This window comes from Aptenodytes forsteri, unplaced genomic scaffold, assembly GCF_000699145.1.
Source record: "Aptenodytes forsteri isolate BGI_AS27 unplaced genomic scaffold, ASM69914v1 Scaffold11, whole genome shotgun sequence".
Taxonomy (NCBI): domain Eukaryota; kingdom Metazoa; phylum Chordata; class Aves; order Sphenisciformes; family Spheniscidae; genus Aptenodytes; species Aptenodytes forsteri.
In genome coordinates, this window is record NW_008794155.1 from 2406019 (window position 1) to 2428507 (window position 22489).

General features: G+C 41.1%; 1 protein-coding gene across 1 annotated transcript in view; it reads left to right on the top strand.

Annotated features, from left to right (window-relative positions):
* The window catches only part of LOC103899489 (von Willebrand factor D and EGF domain-containing protein), a 189286-nt gene that overhangs the window by 33167 nt on the left and 133630 nt on the right, over positions 1–22489 (top strand). The window contains exons 2-4 of the mRNA XM_019472158.1: positions 6974–7158; positions 18915–19143; positions 21709–21941. Coding sequence (XP_019327703.1) covers positions 6974–7158; positions 18915–19143; positions 21709–21941 — 647 coding nt within the window. The remainder of the gene's footprint in view (positions 1–6973; positions 7159–18914; positions 19144–21708; positions 21942–22489) is intronic.

A 22489-nucleotide genomic window follows, 5' to 3' on the forward strand; every position in this document is an offset into this window, starting at 1 on the left:
GCTGCTCTCCATCCCTTCATCCCCCAGCCTGGATTGATAGCGGGGGTTGCCCCGACCCAGGTTCAGGACCTTGCACTTGGCCTTGTTGAACCTCATGAGGTTCACATGGGCCCACTTCTCCAGCTTGGCCAGGTCCCTCTGGATGGCATCCCGTCCCTCTGGCGTGTCGACCGCACCACTCAGCTTGGTGTCATCTGCAAACTTGCTGAGGGTGCACTCGATCCCACTGTCTGTGTCACTGATGAAGATATTAAACAGTACCGGTCCCAATACGGACCCCTGTGGGACTGGTGAGAGCAATCTGTAGTAAGAGTTTCAGTTACATATACTGTAAGTAAAATATATCAAGGGTACCATATAGAGCATCCGTGGGACTGCAGAAAGAAGGAAAGGGATCTCTTCCCACATCGCTGCCTCTGTCTTTGGTGCTTGGACCACATTCAGGCACTGCAGGAGGATGTATTGCAGGCTATGTTTTGTTTCCAATGTAGCAGACGTCTAGAGCTGAACAGTCTAAAGCCTGCCTTGAAAGAAGAATGCTTACTCTATAAGACGTGTGAAAGAGTCTTTAATTGTATGCTGAGTTCCCTGAGTTACGAGAAGACGCCATATTTTCAAAACAGTGTAATATCTAAGGGGAAGCATTAAGCTGCAGACTCCTAGAAAACCATGTTCCTGCTTGGCCTGATTTTCCTTCTTCTTAATTCTGTCTGTTATTCAGTACAAATAATATGTATGAAAAATGTCTTATTCTTTTCAGCAGGTGCTCAGCCTCTTCCTAGGTCAAATTTTCTATAATTACATTCATTTTACACAATAGTTCATTTATCTCTATCAATTTCGTCTTATGAACGCATTGTGACTTGTTCAAGACCTGGCCATTATGAGTATGTGGTGTTTATACAATGTGCTTCCTTATCATTTCAGTTCAGTAGGAGGTTATTCTGCTTCTGAATTATCTGAAAATAGCTTTATTTATTAGCTATCATGGTTTTTTTATAAAATTAATATGTTTTACCTACCAGAGGAGCAGGCATGGTTCAAGCATTTTTCTGCAGTGATCACATTCACATTTACAACAAGTCTCTGCCTCTGAATATTTTTAGGAATAAAATTTTTGTCATCAGCATGCAGACTAATTGCATTAAAATCTTAGCAAATATTGGTGAAATAAGGCAGGAACGTTCATCTGCAATAAACTGTCAGATGTTTCTTAGCTACAAATGCCTTATCTATTCATCTGGAACTTGCATACACCAAAAGAAATTTTTAAATGTTGTCAGATCAGTTTTCTACTGTTATTTTGAATACATCCATTAAGAGCTTGGAAAGAATTTCCCTTTCCCAATATCTGCCTTCCTTTTCTGCCCAAACTCACTTCCAATGTATGGTCAATCATAATATGGGGAAGTGGATGGCACTGACACACTGAAAGCTTCAGGAGCTTTCACCTGAGCTTTGCTACATCAGTGAAATACAGCCACCGGGCATGGAAGTGGCTGGTGATGAAAAGGTTTCCTTCTGTATCTAAAAGAGAAAGAGAAGAAAGATAACACAACCTTTGTCTGCAACTAATTCAGAGTTACGGCTTCATAGCCATAATTTCAGACTGATTTTTTCCAAAAGAAAATCTTTCTTAATTTTCCTGTGAAGAGAAATTCAAACACTCTGGAAAATGTTTTGTTCCACTATGGATTTTAGAGTAAGAGGCTTCTTAGATAATTTCAGACTGATTTTTTCCAAAAGAAAATCTTTCTTAATTTTCCTGTGAAGAGAAATTCAAACACTCTGGAAAATGTTTTGTTCCACTATGGATTTTAGAGTAAGAATCAAAAAGCAGAAATCTGAAAATGTGCCAGGGAAGGATTCAAAAAATTTACCGTATGTCATACAAATGGTGAAAATATGAGTATTTCCATGAATAATTTGAAAACTAAATATATCTATACATATACACACATTCATATATACGTACGCATACTTACATATACCTACGTGTGCATATTTTCAAACATCGTACTTCAAAAGCTCCCTAGGCACCCCCTCTCTCTGCCTATGAGCGAAGCCATGTGAAAGCCGGCGGGCAGCCCCGCTTCCCCGGCCCCGGGGCTCACTGTGGTTTTGCGGGAAGACTCCAGCCGGGCTCCCACGATGTGGGGGACAACGGTGAGAAAGAAATCTGCACCTGGAAATATCTCTTTCCTGGTCACAGAGCAATTACAGCACATCGCCAAATGGTGCTGTTGGTTAGTATTACCTGGATCAGTCACTGGGTTTTCATTCACCCTCCACACAAAAATTATTTTGCCATCTGCCAACTATTTCCCAGAGCTTTAGGATGCCCTTTAACTATATTAAGTGGCTGGCACCGCTTTGTCCAAAACAAACATGAACCTCAGGCTTGTGGACTATATTTCTTTCAGGGTCTTCTAGCTGCCATCACCTATTGATATTATTTGATTTGCAGCCGCTATTCAAAACAAACAAACAAAATCTCACAGCTTCTTAAACCTTCCTCCACATAAGCCACTGATATTTACCGGGAGCAAGAGCGACAGATAGAGCTCTGTCACACCCGTGCTCGCCTGCCTTTAGAAATGAAAGCAAATGTTTAGCAAATTATTTCCTTTCAAGTTTTCAGCCTGCCACTCCAATTTTCCTGGCGTCCCTCCCCGAAGCATCTGATGCTTCCTCCCATGGCCATGAGCATCAGCCAGCATGGACAGACCCTTTGTGGGTGCCTGGCAGTCCCCACGGCAGCATCTTTCCCACCGAATCCACTGCCCAAGAAGTGCACGGGTGGCTTGGCTGCTTGCAAACCACCCAGTTACCAACCTGCTGGAAATAAGCTCCAGCCAGTGGATGTTTAAGGTGTTAAATGTGGGGTCCTGTGCTGGGGGCATCCCAGAGTAATGCCCTAAAAACACCTTTCCAGACTCTTGTTTGGCTGGTCCCTGGTATAGCCTTGTGGAGCCTCTGTCCTCCCCAGTACAATATTGAGCAACCCACCAAGAATGGGCTTCTGGGCTGCTGCCCCCAGGATCTACTGACATGCATGTCTTCCTCCAGCTGTGGTCACATCAATATTTCCTTTAAATGAGAACCAAACCCCAGGCCCACAACTGTATTTCAGCATGAAACACCAGTTCAGATATTCACTTTCTGCTCATTTTCCATCGGATATTTCTGGATGCTTCTGCCTTCTGCAGGATGCTCTCCTCTTCCCAGCAACCCCACAGGCTGCCCTTCATTTCATTTGCACGCAACAACTTCCCGCACATTAATGTCAGGTGAATCTCGACCTCCAGGCATTAACGGCAACTTTCCTTATGGCTTCAACGGAGACAGATTTCCCCCACAGGACTTGCTTTATCATGCTACCAGAGTTATTCAAATGCCGTTTTCACTGAGCAGCTGCAACAGGTATTGTTATTTGTTTGCTTTTTGTGTCAAAAAGGAGCTACTCAGTGTCTCTTTGCAGCAAGTTGCTGCCACAAAATTGTTGGGTTTAAAAAAAAATGCTTTAAGTCTAGTGAAGCAAACAAATCCTTATGTCTTAGCAACAGCTCCTTGCTTATATCGAGGGTGATGTTGATTCAAGAAGAAGCTCTTTGCAGGAGACTAAAGCACCAGCTACCACGCAACATTTAATTCCAACAACACTCTGGACCAAGAGCAACAAAATCTCACTGCACAGTTTAATTTCTTCCTGAAGGAAATCTGAATGGTCATAACAGCGATGAGCACTCAGCTCCCTGAAAAGCCAGCATTTTTTTCATAAACCCTTTTAATGCAATTACAGGAATAAAGCTGGGCGATTAAATTAAAGGTGTAGATTTCTCATACGTAAAGAAATAAATATTTCCCCTTAAAGGCAATCTAGCTTGCACACCAGAGAATAACAGCGACTCCGTACAAGACATGGATGCGGACTTTTATTGTTCCCCACAACAGGAGGGACAATTGTGATATTGAGCACTTCATCACTGTACACAAACTTGACATCTGCATCTGACTTTGTCATGAATTAAAAATGACCTGGAAGACTTCATCTGATTAGAGTGTAACTGCAGTCACCATAAGGTACACGTGGGCATCCCTCAGGTGAACAACCAACAGAGCTCAACTGTATCTTCCTGGGTTTGTTTTTCAATAATATTTTCATAATATAGTCTGATTACAGTGATGCCTGCCTTTATTTATTTATTTATTTCTGCAGGAAAGGCAGTAGTAATTAACTTGTACCATGGCCTGCAATTTACATGTTAAAGTTTACAATGATTCTGTCATAAGGCTGTAATAAGCACAATTTTACAAGGGAAACTCAATAATTGAGGGATTGTTTTGCTCATGGCTTGCTGCAAAACCTGGGTGAGCTGTTGCTCGCACTCCCTCCTGCTCCGTGCCAGCGCACCGCCATCGACTCCGGTGTGGTTCAGTCTGATCTGCATCAGGGTGAGAACAAAATCCGTCAGCCTGGCTCCAGGGGAGCTGACAGCAGATCAATTTGCCTTGCTGCCTCCTCGATGACAGTCTGCAAGCATAACTAAACTCAGTCACAGGTATATCAACGTACTCTGACATTTAATACAGAATAAAATACACCTTTAGAGGTCGTGGCTGCTTGAGCCAGTGCTTCAGATATTTGCTCTTTAGGGAGTGAACACATGGCGTTTGTCCCAAATACTGTTAAATTTAATGGGTGAACACCCCTCTCCTTACTGACCTTGCATGCCTCCCCCACATGCTCCTCCGAGTCCCTCCCTGCCCTTTGCAAGTCCCATGCGCAGCATTCAGCTCCTCTAATGTTAATATGTGAAACAGCATTTTCTAAACTACTGCAAACAAAACTATGCGAAGGATGAAAAATAATTAGCCATGTCTCAGTGTCTAATATATTTGCATTGTTCAGACAGAGTAGTTAATCATTGGTAAGACCACAACACGTTGTGTGAATTTGGATTATAACTAATACATATTGAGCAGAAGGTTATTAATTACATTTAAAGGGAGTATTTGATATAATTATTATTGAGAAAGTGAATGCAATTAATTAGATTACAATGCTCTTGCAGGATTCCTGTGGCAATACTGTGCAAAGAGCTGTTTACTTTTAGACTTTATTGTCTTTTGTTCAGAAAGTAGGTACTTAGGGCAAGCAAAAGGCACCAGGAGCCAAAGTCCCGTTTCCATCAACACTCCTGAAGCACTGAATGATATCGAAGGGGTCAGCGAGGGTCTGCATTTTTTAACGGTTTTTAAATATAGGGTAAACTTTTCATTTGCTCACAATAGTTGGTCTCCTGAAATGTCACTTATTCCCTTGGGTTGGGAATTGGCAAAGGACAGTCTCCATGTGGTCCCCACCTCTGGACCCAAATCCCCAGAAAGGACATCTGAGAGATGGAATTGGATCCCAGATTTAATTAGAGGTGCAGTATTTCCAAATGTTCCCTCTAAAATGGCTCTTACCCGTAGAAAAGAAAAGCCTAGGGCACACCTTTTTTATTTAAAAAGGCAACTGTATTAATTCAGCTGAATTTTGCATTGGAATTGCGCTATCGCTTTGGCAGTTTAGTTCCCTGAAAATTGCAATAAAGGCTCTGTTACGCTACATTTTGTCCCCATTTGTCTTGTATACCATTGCCTTGCCTTTGGCACAATAAAAATAATCTTTAAAAATAGTACTGTAAATGGATTGACTTTGACCTTCTGAGTATCTTGTCAATAAAATTAAAATGATAAATCTCTTTTGGAATGCCGCTGGTGTAATATTAAAGCAGAGTCATAATCTGAAAAGTGACATTTGAAAAATGATATTATGGGGAGGGGTCTCATTCTCTGTCAACCGTGGCACATAAATATGCTCTATTTACAGTGCAAAGAGGTGATTTTTGCTAACTGCCAGGCTCGCTCCCGAAACCAGGTTGTGCAATTCCTGTGATGTGCTGCCTGCCTCTTACCTCATCATTAGCAATTAAAGATTACTGCAGCAAGAAATTAGCTGAGCCTTCTGTTGCCGATGGATAAAGCGGAGCAACTCCACCCCGGTCTCCTCCTGTGATCCACTCTGCAGTGCTAACACAGCAAAAATGGACTTTGCCTCATAGAGAAATGGCTAAGATAACCAAGAAAAGGCCCTTTCTTCTACGTGATCAGCTTTTTGAAAATAAACAACAAGAATCACTGCAAGGCTTCTTTTTATTAGGTGATAAGAAACTACTGAATATTCTGTAAAAAAAAAAAACCACAAGAGGTGTATGAAAATAAACAGGGCAGGCGTGTAAACAACCATATGTCGAGGGGCAGCAGTTTTGATTCAAACTTTGCAATACATGCCCAGTAGCTCTGCTGCATTTGGCTTTATGGGTACATGCCTCAGGCGAGCCTGACCTGAGGCTTGAATATTTGCAAGCCTAACTCGAGCTTATTTCTAAAAACCCATGGTACTGTTGTTTTTTCACCATTTCTTTTTCTCTTTTCAGCATTTCTTGTTTTCATTATTCTAAATATGTATTTAAAAGTATGTGAAGTGCACTTTGTACTTGAGCATCAATTTATATTGTGATTAAAATGCTCATGCATATAGTGAACTAAATTAAAAAAACATGTATTTTCAAAGATCACAAGGCTTTGGAACCTCAAAACATTACTTGATTTCCAAGGAGGAGTGATTCAGATGTTAATCCCTAAAACTAGACTGAGATCACATTCAAAGGGTTAAGGTTTCTGGTTCTGATTCAGATATGATGAAAATCTAGATAACTAAAATCTTTATGTTACCAAGCTTCCAGTTTTATATATTTAATTCCAAATTTGGTGTTTTTCCAGTGTTTGCCTTGAAAATTAGCCCAATCCTAAACTGAACCTGAACATAAGAGGATGTACCCCCCTTTAAGCGGTTATTAACAGTATCCAACTGAATTTACTTGAATTAACTTATTTAATCATTGTCCTTTTTCACCCCTTCCAGCTCCCGAGTGCTCCCCGGAGGGACACCGCATCCTCCGCAATCCTTACCGCAGCACCAGGTTTGACTCGCTGGAGCTGCAGCGAACGGCGATTCAGGACCTGGTTTGTGACCACTCCTTGCCACCAGCATGGTACCGTTTCATGATCGGCAACAGGCCCGCGGAAATGCCAACGAGATGTGTCGAAGTCAGTAAAACTTAAGCACTAACCCTGGTGAACCTGAATATATCCTCTGATGTAATTTTCCTTTCCAGCCACCTGTATACTCCCATAGCCAGTAGACTGCAATGGGGATAGGTGAGTGGTAATGGGAAAACCACTTTTCCAATAATAGTAATAACAGTAATAATAATAATAATAGTACTGTCATATTCAAGGGCAGTAGTCAGAGACCAGGATCCCTATACTCCGGGCATTATTCAAACATAAAACAAGGTGTTTTCCAACTCTGAAGAGAGATCCTTAGTAATCCACATCTGTCACTGTAAGTTATACTTTTTTCAAGCAATTCTGTTGCTTTAAGAATGGATTCTGGAACCTGACTCTTTCCCCATACAATTTATTGTGAATTAGGAATATGTCTTTATTATGCAATCAGAAGGGAAAAATCAGAAAAATGAATGTGAAAAGAGATTCTTCAGTGATACAGAAGGAAAAACTAAATTTGAGTCTTTTTCCGCTGTTACCATTTCTCGTATTATTTAGTTTCATAAGTATGCTAATGGCTTTCTAGAGCAAAAAAGCTCCAGCGCATAAGACTACTCTCTAAAAAAGACAAAACAATAATTATCTGGTTTTATGTGTGTTTAATATGTATGACAATAACGTTTAACTTGCAATCATTGCTGCCAGAGCAACTTGAGACCCTGACTAAAGTCAATGCCATCTCAAGTAGCCCAGCTGCAGGAGGTTAGAATAATTTCAAACACACTGTTAAACAAAATTATTCAGAAAATAATAAACTAATTACCATAAATGACTTTAAAGATGAAATATTCAACCTAGAGTTCCAGGAAGTTTAATGTTAGGCAGTACTACCCTAGCTGGAGAACCTTCTCAAAATTAGCAAACCACGTTTCATATCCACTCAAAATGGACGTGTGAACTTGTCACAGTAGAAGTATATCTTAATAATCTAATGTTAAATGAAATGTTAAGAGATAATTGTTACTTCTGTGGGATTTCTAACTCTCTGCATACACAAACCATAAATCTTATTAACGTGAACAAATTGGCATGATTATTATTGAAATATTCATTTCATGGCAGGTCATCCTTGAATATCCCAATGCATTATGAAGTTTATTTTTACAAGTTACTCTATAAGTGTATAACTATTCTATAAAATTATTTAATTTGCCATTGTATTTCAGCAATTTTGAATATGTAGTAATGCTTGACTGTATGAGATTTCTTTCCAACAATACATGCTTTGTTTCTTTTAATCTCTTCTCTGGAGTTTTTTGTTCAGGTTTGTAGAGCTATATTCATTACTTTAGTTTCTTATCTTGTAACATAATTCTTGCCATTGGTTTCTTCATTATCCTCTGAATGACAGTAAATCTCTGCTTCGCCATGCTGATGAAGGATTACATCTGTTAGATGTCACAACTGGAAGAATATGCTTGCTTTTAGATCTTCACCTTCTAAATCTACCTCTACGTTCTATCTCTTCCACTTAATTAAATCATTGTTTAATTTGGTTTTCCATTTAATTTGAGCAAAACCTCTGGAATAAAATCATTTAAATTAATAACTGCACAGCTTCCACTACTTAATAAGCAGTTATTATTGGACATTCCAGCCTGGCTGGAGTGAGCTGATTTTAATTAAACAAGTCAAAGACAAAATCCTGAACAGATAGAAGAGAAAAGAGACCAAATAAAGCCTGACAATACAGCTGGAGAGTTAAAAAGTACATTACTCCAGCACCTTGTAAAATATATGACTGGTGTTATCCTGTTGATACTGGCCGGACACAATTAGCTGCTTATCGATGCATAAGATTAACTTCTTAATTCAAAGTGATAGTAGGTAAGGATTCTTGTCACCCAATTGAGCTCAAAAGGGATTTAAACCATAATGGAGATTTAGAGGTCCTGCCCAGCTAGGAAGAGAATTGCAGCAGGACAAATGGCACATGCTGGGTGGGCACAAGGGAGGTGAGCTCCCAGAACCGACTGCGGTGCCTGGGCAGGGGTAGCCGACTCCTTCAGACACGCTCTCAAAGCCTGTATTCTGAATCTTGCCACGAAAAAGCTCCACAATAAAACTGTGGCCCTGTCTGAATATTGTTTCATAACCACAGAAAGTAGTATATTCAACAGAGAGCAGAACCAAGTCACATACAGGAGTTATGAGAGCCTCAATCTACAACCGTGTCACAGCTAAGAGGCACAGCTACTTTTGTAATGAAAAACAAATAACAACTCTTAAAAAGCTGCTTCTCATCCACTAATTTAAAAAAAAAAAAACAAATGAAAAACAAAGGGAAAAAAGGCAGAACAAAAACCCAAAAGCTTTTATGTCAAAAAAAGAGTGAAAATATGAATTGTATTCCTGAGTTCTCCATCCCTTGAATCCAACTGCTGTCCATAAACTTATTCCTCCAGTGGCAAAATACTTTTGATTCAAACAGCTTTCCAATTTAGGCATTGCCTGCTGAAATTATCTGGGGGGTAATGAATGATGCTAACCTTCCTCCCTCTATTTCTTCCTTGCCTCTCCCCCTGTGCTCCTGAAGGAGGCCCAGCAATTACTGGATCCTAGGCATGCACTCCTGGCCACAGCCATTTCCCCATCCAACAACAAATCCTAGCAGAAAAGCAAAACAAACTTGCAAATTTTATATCCCAAGGTATTGAGGCTACTGCCTACAGGTCACAAACAATAGTTTGTTCTTCAAGAACTGCCAAATTCACTGTGAAAGGCAAAAACACTAAAGGAAAAAAGCCTAGGGAAGCTTTTACTAAGATTAAGGCACTGTACTAAGAGCAAGGAACAATGCACAGGCATGGCCAGACCTAGTAGTAAAATGACCTTGAGAGGAAAAACAAAAGCGACATAAATATTAAAGCTCAACAGAAAATTTATTAAAAATACAGAGAGTATTTAACAGTCAATATAGGAAAAACATACATCGGTTACAGAAATTATTATTTTAATTCAGGCTTCTGAATTAAAATAATATAGGGTATACACATATGTCTGTATATACGTACATATGGGCAAGCCCCAGGAAAGGAATGAATACTGAAAAGAAACGAGAGAGAACACAACCTGCTAATGTTATTGAAGATCTGTTCTACAGTCAGATAAACGATCAATCTGTGGATTACGGAAGAGCAGTGCACACTGCTAACCGCAATGCAAATCCAAATGCCATGCCGTTCTAACGGCAGGCAGGCCTTGCAAGACTGGTTCACAGCTCACGGTGAAGCCAGAAAGATGGCTGGAAACGCACTTCTTCCCCTCATTTACATGGGGGTAAAAACCCATAGATTATACTCTGCAACCTTAAGGAAAAACAATTAAGAATCTGATTATGTAAATACTAATTGGTTCTGGAGCCAGCAATAATACCCGTGATACCACATGCACGAGTCGAATTCATTACTTCTCAAAGCAATGCTAATGTTTCCAGCTTTAAGTAGTCAATTGCAAATAGCAAATGATAAGCTAAAAAGAAAAGTATTAAAACCAAAATCACTACTAGAACAACTTTCACTGTCAAACACTTGTCCTCTGAAACAGAGGATTCGTGGTACCATATTCCTTGAGCAGAGAGATTAGTACGGATGTTACCACGCTGACCACAAAAATCACTGTGCACCCACTGCCGAGGCGAGACACTGGTCTCACTGGTCTCCAGATCTTCTGAAATCTCAGAGTACCTCATCAGCCAGCAGCCCTCCCACAACACGCATCAATACAAATGGCCCAGATGTATGGTTCAGCATTTATATACGTATGCATATGAAAATATGCATAGTGCTTGGACTGATAGGCACATACCAGGTGCGTACAGAGATACACACACGCATAGGTATGTACGTGCACAGCGCTGCATCCCGTCAGCTCAAGTTCAACCTCTCAAAGCAGCCACTGCTTCACTCTTGGTTTCCTCCCAGTCTTAAGGCAACCCCTCACTTGGGTTCACTTTATTTTCTGCAATCCTGTTGGCATGCATGGCAGGAGCCTCCAAGTGACCTCTTGTACCACAGCGGAGGTCCACCTGCCCCAGGTGCTCATCCTTGCCGGCAGCTGAACGTGGTTGTCTGGAGGGAAGGGCAGGAGCAGGGCAATAGTTTCAGCTTTGCAGGTTACCAATCTCCAGCAACCCCTGGTTCAGGGACGTCTGGATTCAGACATGGACTGCATGAGACTTTAAAAGGATTTCTCTCCCATGAGCCAGTCCAGTCACTGTAATTTTTTAGCATCCAGAATCCTGCAGCAAGGATTTCTACAGGTTAGTTGCGGATATGTCATTCTGTGTTGGAAATGCCCAGTAAGAATACCTGCCTGTGACGGTATATCAAGATTAACTCCAATATCCTTCTTCAGAAATTTCATTCTCTAAATGAGCAAAAACATCTCCAAATTTGTAGGTAAATGTGGCATAAGAAGGACATGTTATGCAGTCAGGACTGGTGTTTCCTCAACAGTTGAATTTTTAACAATATAAATTTACTTTTATATATATATATACACACTAGGCTCAAACATAGGTTTAAATGCTAATCTTTGGTGTATAAAATAAGGTCATGTTAAAGCATGTCAAATCTAATCTGCCTATGATGCTTAATACTGTAGCCCCTGGAGAAGAAGATTTGCTTTTTCCCATACTCAGCTTAATTTCCTCCTCTACTTAACCTGTCGTAGAACATTTTATACTCACAGTCAAAATACAACAGCTCAACCACTTACTATTAATTTTTTATTTTATTTCAATTTTTATTTTGCTCTGAATCCAATCCTACTCTGATTTGCAATTGTTTTACGAATTTAAAAACAAGTGACACTTTCAAGGTATTATTTCAACCTTAAGGAAAAACAATTAAGAATCTGATTATGTAAATACTAATTGGTTCTGGAGCCAGCAATAATACCCGTGATACCACATGCACGAGTCGAATTCATTACTTCTCAAAGCAATGCTAATGTTTCCAGCTTTAAGTAGTCAATTGCAAATAGCAAATGATAAGCTAAAAAGAAAAGTATTAAAACCAGAATTACTACTAGAACAACTGTCACTGTCAAACACTTGTCCTCTGAAACAGAAGATTCATGGTACCATATTCCTTGAGCAGAGAGATTAGTACGGATGTTACCACGCTGACCACAAAAATCACTGTGCACCCACTGCCGAGGCGAGACACTGGTCTCACTGGTCTCCAGATCTTCTGAAATCTCAGAGTACCTCATCAGCCAGCAGCCCTCCCACAACACGCATCAATACAAATGGCCCAGATGTATGGTTCAGCATTTATATACGTATGCATATGAAAATATGCATAGTGCTTGGACTGATAGGCACATACCAGGTGCGTACAGAGATACACACACGCATAGGTATGTACGTGCACAGCGCTGCATCCCGTCAGCTCAAGTTCAACCTCTCAAAGCAGCCACTGCTTCACTCTTGGTTTCCTCCCAGTCTTAAGGCAACCCCTCACTTGGGTTCACTTTATTTTCTGCAATCCTGTTGGCATGCATGGCAGGAGCCTCCAAGTGACCTCTTGTACCACAGCGGAGGTCCACCTGCCCCAGGTGCTCATCCTTGCCGGCAGCTGAACGTGGTTGTCTGGAGGGGAGGGCAGGAGCAGGGCAATAGTTTCAGCTTTGCAGGTTACCAATCTCCAGCAACCCCTGGTTCAGGGACGTCTGGATTCAGACATGGACTGCATGAGACTTTAAAAGGATTTCTCTCCCATGAGCCAGTCCAGTCACTGTAATTTTTTAGCATCCAGAATCCTGCAGCAAGGATTTCTACAGGTTAGTTGCGGATATGTCATTCTGTGTTGGAAATGCCCAGTAAGAATACCTGCCTGTGACGGTATATCAAGATTAACTCCAATATCCTTCTTCAGAAATTTCATTCTCTAAATGAGCAAAAACATCTCCAAATTTGTAGGTAAATGTGGCATAAGAAGGACATGTTATGCAGTCAGGACTGGTGTTTCCTCAACAGTTGAATTTTTAACAATATAAATTTACTTTTATATATATATATACACACTAGGCTCAAACATAGGTTTAAATGCTAATCTTTGGTGTATAAAATAAGGTCATGTTAAAGCATGTCAAATCTAACCTGCCTATGATGCTTAATACTGTAGCCCCTGGAGAAGAAGATTTGCTTTTTCCCATACTCAGCTTAATTTCCTCCTCTACTTAACCTGTCGTAGAACATTTTATACTCACAGTCAAAATACAACAGCTCAACCGCTTACTATTAATTTTTTTTTTATTTTAAATTTTTATTTTGCTCTGAATCCAATCCTACTCTGATTTGCAATTGTTTTATGAAATTAAAAACAAGTGACACTTTCAAGGTATTATTTCTTATTTTCACTTGTAATTCTCTTTCTCACATGTATACGTGAATGCTCTAAGATCATAATGGTAGGTATGAAGAGGTTTTGTTTTTCTTGTTTGTTTTTCAGGCGTACAAAAAGCCTTCTGTAGAAATTACAATTACAGCCTCTATTGTTCAGAAGCATGTACTTAAAAGAAGCAGAAGACAGGCACCGGTTTAATTGCTACTACAGATATTCCTGACGTAAACTGATTCCTGTGGAGTTCGGCCCCAGATTGAAATAAAAAAATCTTATTTACTTTAACTTAGTACAAAGAAATTCAAAAAACTAAGACAAAGTAAAGTTTTGAGTGGATAACAGATGCAAAATCACAGTGCTTTAACTGCCAACCAACAGTATACCAAAAAGCCTTCCATCGCCATCTAACTAAAACAATGCATTTCTCACATATGGTGCTATTTATTTTTAACAGCATAATTTCAGTGCAATACCCAAGTGACAAGAACAATCAAGCTTGATTTCTTTGTGCAATTATAAAGAACCTTAGAGTGTTCAATCAATCAAACTAGTTGCTTCTCCAAACCCCAACTAAATGGAAGGAGACATCATTGGATTAAACAATAATGGTTTGTCCCATTGTTTTGGCAAAGGGGGAACAAATTTAATTTAGGTTTTCTGAACTGAATTATTTAAACGATTAGCTGGTGCCTAATTATGAATCAAAAATACTTAATGAATGTTTACCTGCCACATAGAGGTGTCGCGAAGATTAATTAGGTAAGGTTTATAAAATGCTTTGAAGATTAAAAACACCAGTTAATTATAATTGGATAAAGTATGAAAGGATACTGAGCACTAAAGAAGCCTGGCAACAGCCTAAAAACTCCTTTTTGTGTGGGATAAGTTCTCCTTTGTCCAAGCTGTGTCACTGGATACCTAATGCAGATGCACTGAATGACCTAAATTTAGGGTTTACAACAATATAGTTTACTTCACTAACTTGCCATTACGTTGGCCAGTTGCAAGTCCAAGGAAATATGTCATCTGAAGCAATCAAATGCTTGTGATCTCTCATATGGAGTGTTAATCAGACGTCCACTGCAGCTCACCATCCAGGACGCTGCTTAAAGGGGGACGGGATCTGTAGGGAGAGAGACTATCTCTCATTAGACCTACCAATATACTTAGAAATACAGGGATGGACTGTGGGCACACACGTGTTTTCCAGTGTCGCTGCTGTTGTAGCTTATTTTTCTTCCTGCTGCGTAGCTTCCATTTCAAGTGAGAAACGCGGGTATTTTGCACGCCACAGCAATAGTGCTGCCGTGCAGGCTACGTTATGTAGACCACCTGGAGAACCCCAGCAAAGCCATGGTCTCATCCTCACCATTGGCTTCCCAGCGGACGAGCTCCTGCCTGTGAGAGACATGCGGAGCTTGGTCTGTGGAGGCAGCTGTATAATTCCTCTGCTTCATTTTGGAAATGCTGCTGAATTATGGTGTGAGATTCCCACAGCTTTATGCTATTCTTAGAGCAGCGATGACTGTAGTTATTGCAGGTAAATGCTATATCTTAAATGCCAGTCATTTCTTACCTCTGTATTCAATTTTCTGGTTACTCTCCCAAATGACTGCTACAAAATTTAATGCTAATTATGCCACAGCTGGGACTTGAAAAGTTTGGCTCTTTGAAGCCTCTTCTCCTGACTTTTTTTTTTTTTATATTTTTTTCTTTGTTTTTTTTTCTGCTCTTACCTGTACCGCTGGTTGAATACATGAATATACATTTGCCCTTGCCTTCCCAGGTCTGTTTTCTAATTCACAGAGGCCTCATGCAGCAAATCCTTTTGGCTAGCATGGGGCAACTTGCCTGACTCAGATGGACAGCATGTAGTTCAAAGCAGAAACTAAATGCATGTATGTCATAAAGCTGCCAGGAAAACAGAAATGTTTGATTTATACCAAAATTCTTCCTTGACCAGCCTGTAATACTGTACTATAGTTTGTTACAATAACTTACTTTCTCACCGTCTGACTTTTCCTGGGTGCAAAGTCAGTCGAAAGGGTTCATTATTACTTGTAATTTGTGCACATTACATAATAAACTATTTCGTTCAAACAGTTTCAGTGCAAGATTCGCCAGAACAAATCCAGGGTGCTGCTGGTCACAGCGGGGGGTTATCAGAAAGCCTGCACACAACGCTGGCGGCTGACGTCAGCGGTGCTAATCTGTACTTTCTGGAGCGCTGAAATGGCTCACAGACTTGTGGCGAGGATAAATACAAAGAGGGAAAAAATCACCGTCATCTTATTTCAGCGTTTTATTTTTTTCCTCTGTGTTAACAGGAGACAAAGACCCACTTTTACATACGGATCACATTTTGTCTTTCTTCACAGCCAGAATGCACTCGCATCTGTCTATTTATCTACATGGCCCATAGCACAGCAGATAGATGGGTGTCTCATTAATGAATTTATCTTTTCAGCACTGCTGCAAGGCAGGGAAGTACTATTACCACCTCAGCCACCTCTACCACCGGTTTAGAGATAAGGAAGCGAGGTGCACAAAGAGTGGGTGATTTGCCCAAGGTCAGGCAGCAGCCAGGGAAACTGAGGCACCGCGCATGCCTGGCTGGGGCAGCCCAGCGGCCACACTCCCAAGGAGCAACTTTGATGTATTGGGGCCAGTTACACTAGTAAAAGGCAGAAGTGAATGGATGCAATAACTTATTTTGAGCAGCAAAAGGTCTTCTACAGAAAATTGTTAGAGTATTTTTTCAGTTTGTTCAGCCGTGGGTGCAAATGTTCCTTGAGACACAGGTATTTACATGAGATCGAGTCGCCTCAAAGTAATGAAGGTCACTTTTCCGCAATTCAGTGTCAGGAAACGGCCACAACAGCCCTTTGCACTGGGTGTTAGCAGCACTGGGAATGCTTCCCACAGCACGAGCGGTGCCGGCATCCCTCCTCCTTGGGCAGCGAGCGCCGGTGGGGTCAGCTGTGCAGGGGAGTGCCCCAGGAGGGATGGGCTGCGCTGTGTCTCCTTACCAAACCATTTTCCTTCGAGGCTTTCTGCGAGCTTGCACACACCCACTGAGCTCCAGTGCTCATTCATCTCTTCTGCTCTGTGTCCCCCTACTCTAATTCTTCCCAGCTTGTGGGGCTGAAAACACCTGCGAGGTACACTCACAAATACCTGTATTTTAAATGTATTTTTAAAAAATCATGATTCATTCCAACAATCTTTACTGATACATGCAGAGGCACTGAAGTCAGCAGTTACCTGGAGTAAGAGGAAATTCAAGGTGCAAGTATCTCATCAAGAACATACCATGAGTATGAAGCAGAGACTGCTGAGCTCCAGCTGCCGTCCTTCTCTCTGTGCCCATCCTTCTTCCTTTGCATACAGCACACCTTCTTCTCTGGATAGTGTTTGCTCCACTCTTCTGTGTCATTACAAGTGTATGCTCACAAACGTGCTTTGGAAACACATTACTGCACATCAGATCTCGTTCTCTAGGTCAGAAGTTCACCAGGATACAAGAAATTCCCGACATCTGCATTTTGTCCAGCACAGAAAGCACCGGTGTCCCTTAAAGCTGTAAATAAATAAACAGAACAAATCCCTTAAAATACATACAACATGGCTTTTAGATAAAGGAAGGGAAGGGATTAATCTAAAACTCTACGTAAAAGCATTTTCATGTTGATCTCCTCTTCTCCTTCGCTAGCACACTGCCGGCGCACTGTTCCTCCCTGGGGACCTGCTGCACTGGGCGAGCTCCAGCGCCTTCCGCAGGGATGCTGGGGACACGGGCACCCGAACGGGAGGGCAGGGTCAGCCCCTCTGCTCGGCTGCTGCCGCATTTCGTGGGGGAAAAAAGACTTTGGACAATTTTAATGGTGTCTCTCTGGAATCCTTGTTTTTAGAAGCCCGACAATAACTAGTTCCAAATGTAAATCAGACCGTGTCATGCCATATGCTTTATTTTCTTCAAATACCTTTCTTTTTCTGGGTGTGCAGCCCCCACTCCCCCATCCCTGCTTTCTGGCTTGTATAGCTCCCAGGTAGAATTCAAACTACAGGAGGGCACTGGCGCGCGAGTTAATAAATTTATCCTTTGACTTTCACCGCTTCCCCTGCTGTCACAAACAACTTTTGATCTTAAAAAGTGAAACAGCAAACCTGAGCCAATGGGAAACAACGGTGGGTTGGTTTTTTTCAACGTGATATATAGCCAAATGTATATAGCACCGGGAGGAAGCATGTCCCCAGAGTGGGACTATTAGAGATAGCTCACTATTGCTGGCTGAAGAAATGCAAAGCAACGGCAGCAGTCACGCTCTGCGGAATATGACTGATATCTGAGAATAAATTATTGTCAGTGTTTGGTAATAATTTTCAAACCTTAGCTCAAATATCTGAATGCTTTCAATATTGGCAGATGATAGGTAATGATACAGAATAAGAAGTTACCATTGTAATTGGCTGTGTATATTTTATTAGGCTCAGATTATGCTTAATCTTATCACTGAGATGCTTAAATTAAAGACAGCTTTGGAGAATCATGTCCCTTTAGTCAGTGGGAAGAGCCTGGCAGGTACAGAGGGCAATTCAGATCTGAGATGCCTGAACATCCATCTGTAAGTTGGGAAAGGTAAACCTGGTGCAGCCTCTCCCAGCCACGACTCAAAATACTGCACTTTAACCCATTTAGGACCAACCCCTTTTGCTTTGGGATTTCCTGTGTTTAGGGGATTCAGGGATTTAGTGGAAGCTGTTAATAGATAGAAACGTGAAGGTCAAAAACCCCAGAGAATTTGATCAAACCATGTATATCCTGCATATGTATTTCCCTTCAAGAATGAGGGAGAAGCTCAAGCCCCAAAGAAGTGTCCAGTATGTGCTGGAGGGGTAGGGCAGAAGCTGTCAGGACAATGGCAGCTGAAATTGTAGCTGTTTTGGATGCAGGTGCTGGTGTGTGATGCCCTGAGCATAGTAGTGTCCCGCTTCGAGGTCGACCTAACATCTTCTTGACCCTCGTGCTCTGTCAGCCTTTGCTTTCTTCTGCCACAGATGAAGCATGGATGGGAATGGCCAGCTGACCTGGCCCAAAGTGTGCTTCCCAGAGATGAGATTTAGCCTGTTTACATGCTTTCAACTTTTTCATACAGACCAACCAAAAAGAGAGGAAAATACTTTGGAATCCAGTTATTGTGTTCTTTGAGAATTTTATCTGTGTAAAGTCACCTCTCTAAACTGAGCAAGACATTTTCATGCCCACCTACACAGCTTTTTCACTGACCCTCCAAGTGCACCACACTCAAAGCCTTGGAGCGTAACGATTCTCCGCAGAACCCTACTGCATTTGCTGTAAACAGTTTCTTTTGTGTGCATCCTCAGATGAATAAATGCGGGACACAAGCTCCGGTGTGGCTGTCGCTGAAGTCTGAATCCCTGCCGGTTCCCGGTGAGAGCAAGCGGCTCACGGCCTGTGCTACCTGGCAGGTCTTCTTCGGGGGCACCAAGGACTGTTGCTTGTTTCGGATACCCATTGCCATCAGGAACTGCGGCGAATTCTTTGTGTACCTCCTGCAGCCTACTCAAGGATGCATGGGCTACTGTGCAGAAGGTGAGGATCGGTAAAGTATTTATCAATAAGATTGCATATGTCTCTCTGGCTGTGTGTTCAAAGGTCCTGGTATTGCAACACACATCTCTGTGACCTTGCGAGTCAAGCATCTCTCCCAGTAAGATGCAGACCATGTAGAAAATAAATCAGCGGCGGTCCAAGGTGTTCCTGAGGAATAGCTATTATTACCAGCGCAAAATGTAATCTGGTGTGTATTACTGAAGTGTTCTTTGCTTGGTTACAGTTCACGTGTAACCTTTCCTACTGTCTTTGGCTCCACTTTGGCTTGAAGTTGCACAGCTAGTGAGCAGAGACATCTCGGTTTTATTGAGGCGCTGTATCCAGGATACTGCATCTAAGGTCTGTTCTTATCTTCAATAATCCAGTATACCCCCCAAAAAGGTAATTCTGAAACTCTGGAAGGAAAAAAAACCCAAACCGATAACATCTTTTTCATGACATTTATAGAATTACTCTCGTCAGAAATAATTTTCAGCCTACTACAAGAGATCTAACCTCTCTTCGGTAGCTAGGAAACAAAGGAATAGCAGAAAGCAATTGCTCACTCAGTTAAACCTTCTGAACTTCGGAGCATGTTCAGGTGCACATAGATTTAGCCAGGAAAGACAGCTCTTTCTCAAAAGGAAAAAACTACCTTTATACTTCCTTTTCAGCCTTTTTGGACAGAGACATGACACACTGAGAAAGTAGGGTTATCACCTTTCAATCAGGCAAAATTCAAGCTTAAATAAATTTTAAAGTGAGAGATACCTATTTTCTTATCTTTATCAATATTTTAACATTCCCATATGAAGAAGAGGGAGGAAAAAAGGCTCAAAGAAAGTGAGATTAATTAACTATTTGAAATTTTTAAAAAATCCACTAAAACAAAAGAAACTGCTCTTTAATTTCCATACTTCTTTCTCAGAAATGACTTTTTAACTGAATATAGTCATTTCCCAGTTTAACCTTGGCTTTTTTTAAACAATAAGATTTCCACCACCCTTGTTTGAAGAATTTTTTTACCAATACATTTTGTTTGATTAGTTTTGTCCTTTCTGTTGATCCGTACCTGTTTAGTAGCCTGCATTTTTCATAAAAGAAAGTTTATCCCTTCCCATCTATCCCAAACCAACGACCTTCTGCCTTTTTCTTACCACTGCTGTTAAGTTTTCACCTTTTTCCCTAGGCATTTCAGTAAGGTCCAGCTCTCCCAAGTCTTTAACTTCTTGTCTTTAGGTTGTATTGGATGGAAAACACCCACAGCTGAAGGTTTTTATTGGGGGTTGTTAACTCACTGTATTAAATTCAGCTGTGAACATTGCACCACAGGAGCCTCTATGCAGCCCCAGAGCTGGGTCCGGCTGGCACCGTCACAGCTTCTTGCCGGGATCCATCCCCCAGCCCCATCCGCTGGAGGCTCGGGAAGAGGACACTGGTCAGCACATCTTAGCTGCAAAACAAAATGAATTTAAGGCTTCATAGCTTGGCAGGAAGGACACGGCTGGGAAAAGCAGCGTACGTGCTTGCAATTCTGCTCACATCCTCCCGCGAGCTGATCACCTAACTTTGTCCTTCTGGAATAATTTCCTGCAGAAAGTCATAATGTGAGCCATAGTTTGAGGCAGCTTCCCTTAGAAACAAAAGAGAAAAGGGTATAAACAACTGGCCCTTATTCATATTTTCAGTAACTTGTTTCTTTTTCTTACCTCTTGTTATTTGCCCCGGACAGATGTTAACATACTGGTTCTTCATTCTGCTGTAACAGCCTCATACCTTATTCTCTTGGGCTTCCATAATATTTTCTACACTCCTCCAAAAAAGTTACTTAATTTGCCCTTTCAAAGCATCTGAACCAGCTTCATGTTCCATTTGAGCCTGGGTCTTTAGAGATGAAAGAACATCACCCTACAGTATTATACATCTCTTTGTTTCTACTTTCTAGGTGAGTTTAACAGGAAGAAAAGTTTCAGACTTTATTACTTGTTGAAGCTTATAGAAAGCAGGCTGTATTTTTAAAGCAATGGCATTATTCTGGGCAGAGGGAGACTATAGTGAGCAGACTCAGCCTAGGTATATCCCAGAACAGCCTGGAGAGGATCTTCACAGCATGGCAATATGGGCTGGGTGCTCTCCGAGAGTCAGTTTACCTCTGCAACATGATGACTTCTCGTATCTCTTCTGTACTTATTGCAAAACTTGGATCAAAAGGCTGTGCTTCAGGGGAATACAAAGCTGATGTCCTTTGCCAAAGTAATTAATTTGTGTTAATCTGAGTGCTTCATTTCAATAACATTTCTCTTACTGCAAAATAAAAAAAAAAAACAAACACAAAAAGCAGGTCAAATATTATAACAACAATGGGTATTCGGTACACAATTAGCAATTTTTGCATTTCGTATGAAATAAATTTTCTTGCTTGCATAGTTAATAATCAGATCACAAGAATATAAAATGTAGCGTTTCTCCCATGTTTAGTTATATGGAAATCTCTTTGTTGTGTGAATAACTGTAGCATTAAAATAACATTTTGTGCTACATCCTTCTTTTGTTTTCTTCTGCCAGACAAACTCACAAGCCTGGCTTTGCAACCAGTGATAACTCCCGAGCTTGTGCAAGGTCGCGTCCACCTGAAGTGCACTTACAGCAGCCCCTCCTCAAAGCTGCCGCTGCAGTACATGGTGGTCTGGTCGCGCCTGTCCACCCCTGGCAAGAAGGAGCAGATTCAGCGTGACACCACCCTGCAGTCATTTTCCTACGTCGAGATGAACGGCGTAAATCTCAAATTGGGAGACACGGTAATGCCGCCCTGCCTTCAGCATAAAAGGTCAAACGCTCAGGGGGATCAAATCCTTTTCTTAAATCTTTGTTGTGTTTTTATTAGCGCTGCTCCTCACTCATTATACTTACAACTACTGCAGAAAGAAATACTGAAACTGTTTCACAACTGGATTATTAAATAGCATTTACCAGATTCAGGGTCTGTAACTTTCTTTGAATTGCAGTCAGTCCACGGAAGCTATACATTTTACTATTTTCTAAAGGCAACTTGAATATTTGCACTTACTTTACAGCTTGAATGCCATGAAGTTGGTATGAGTAGTAGGCACATGTGCCTGAGCCAATTTTTGTTTAGTATTTTTTTGTATCTTGCAGCAGCAAGAATTTGCAGTAGAGGCAGACTCAGCTATGTGCACTCAGTAATTTTTATACTCATGGACCAGAGACACAATAACATCTTTTAATAGAAAAGAAAGACGGTACATTTTAAAATAGAGGGAGGTTTATTTTATGGTCTTTTTCATGGTGTTCTGCCTCTCTGATTCCAAATTCTTGGTTCAATAGC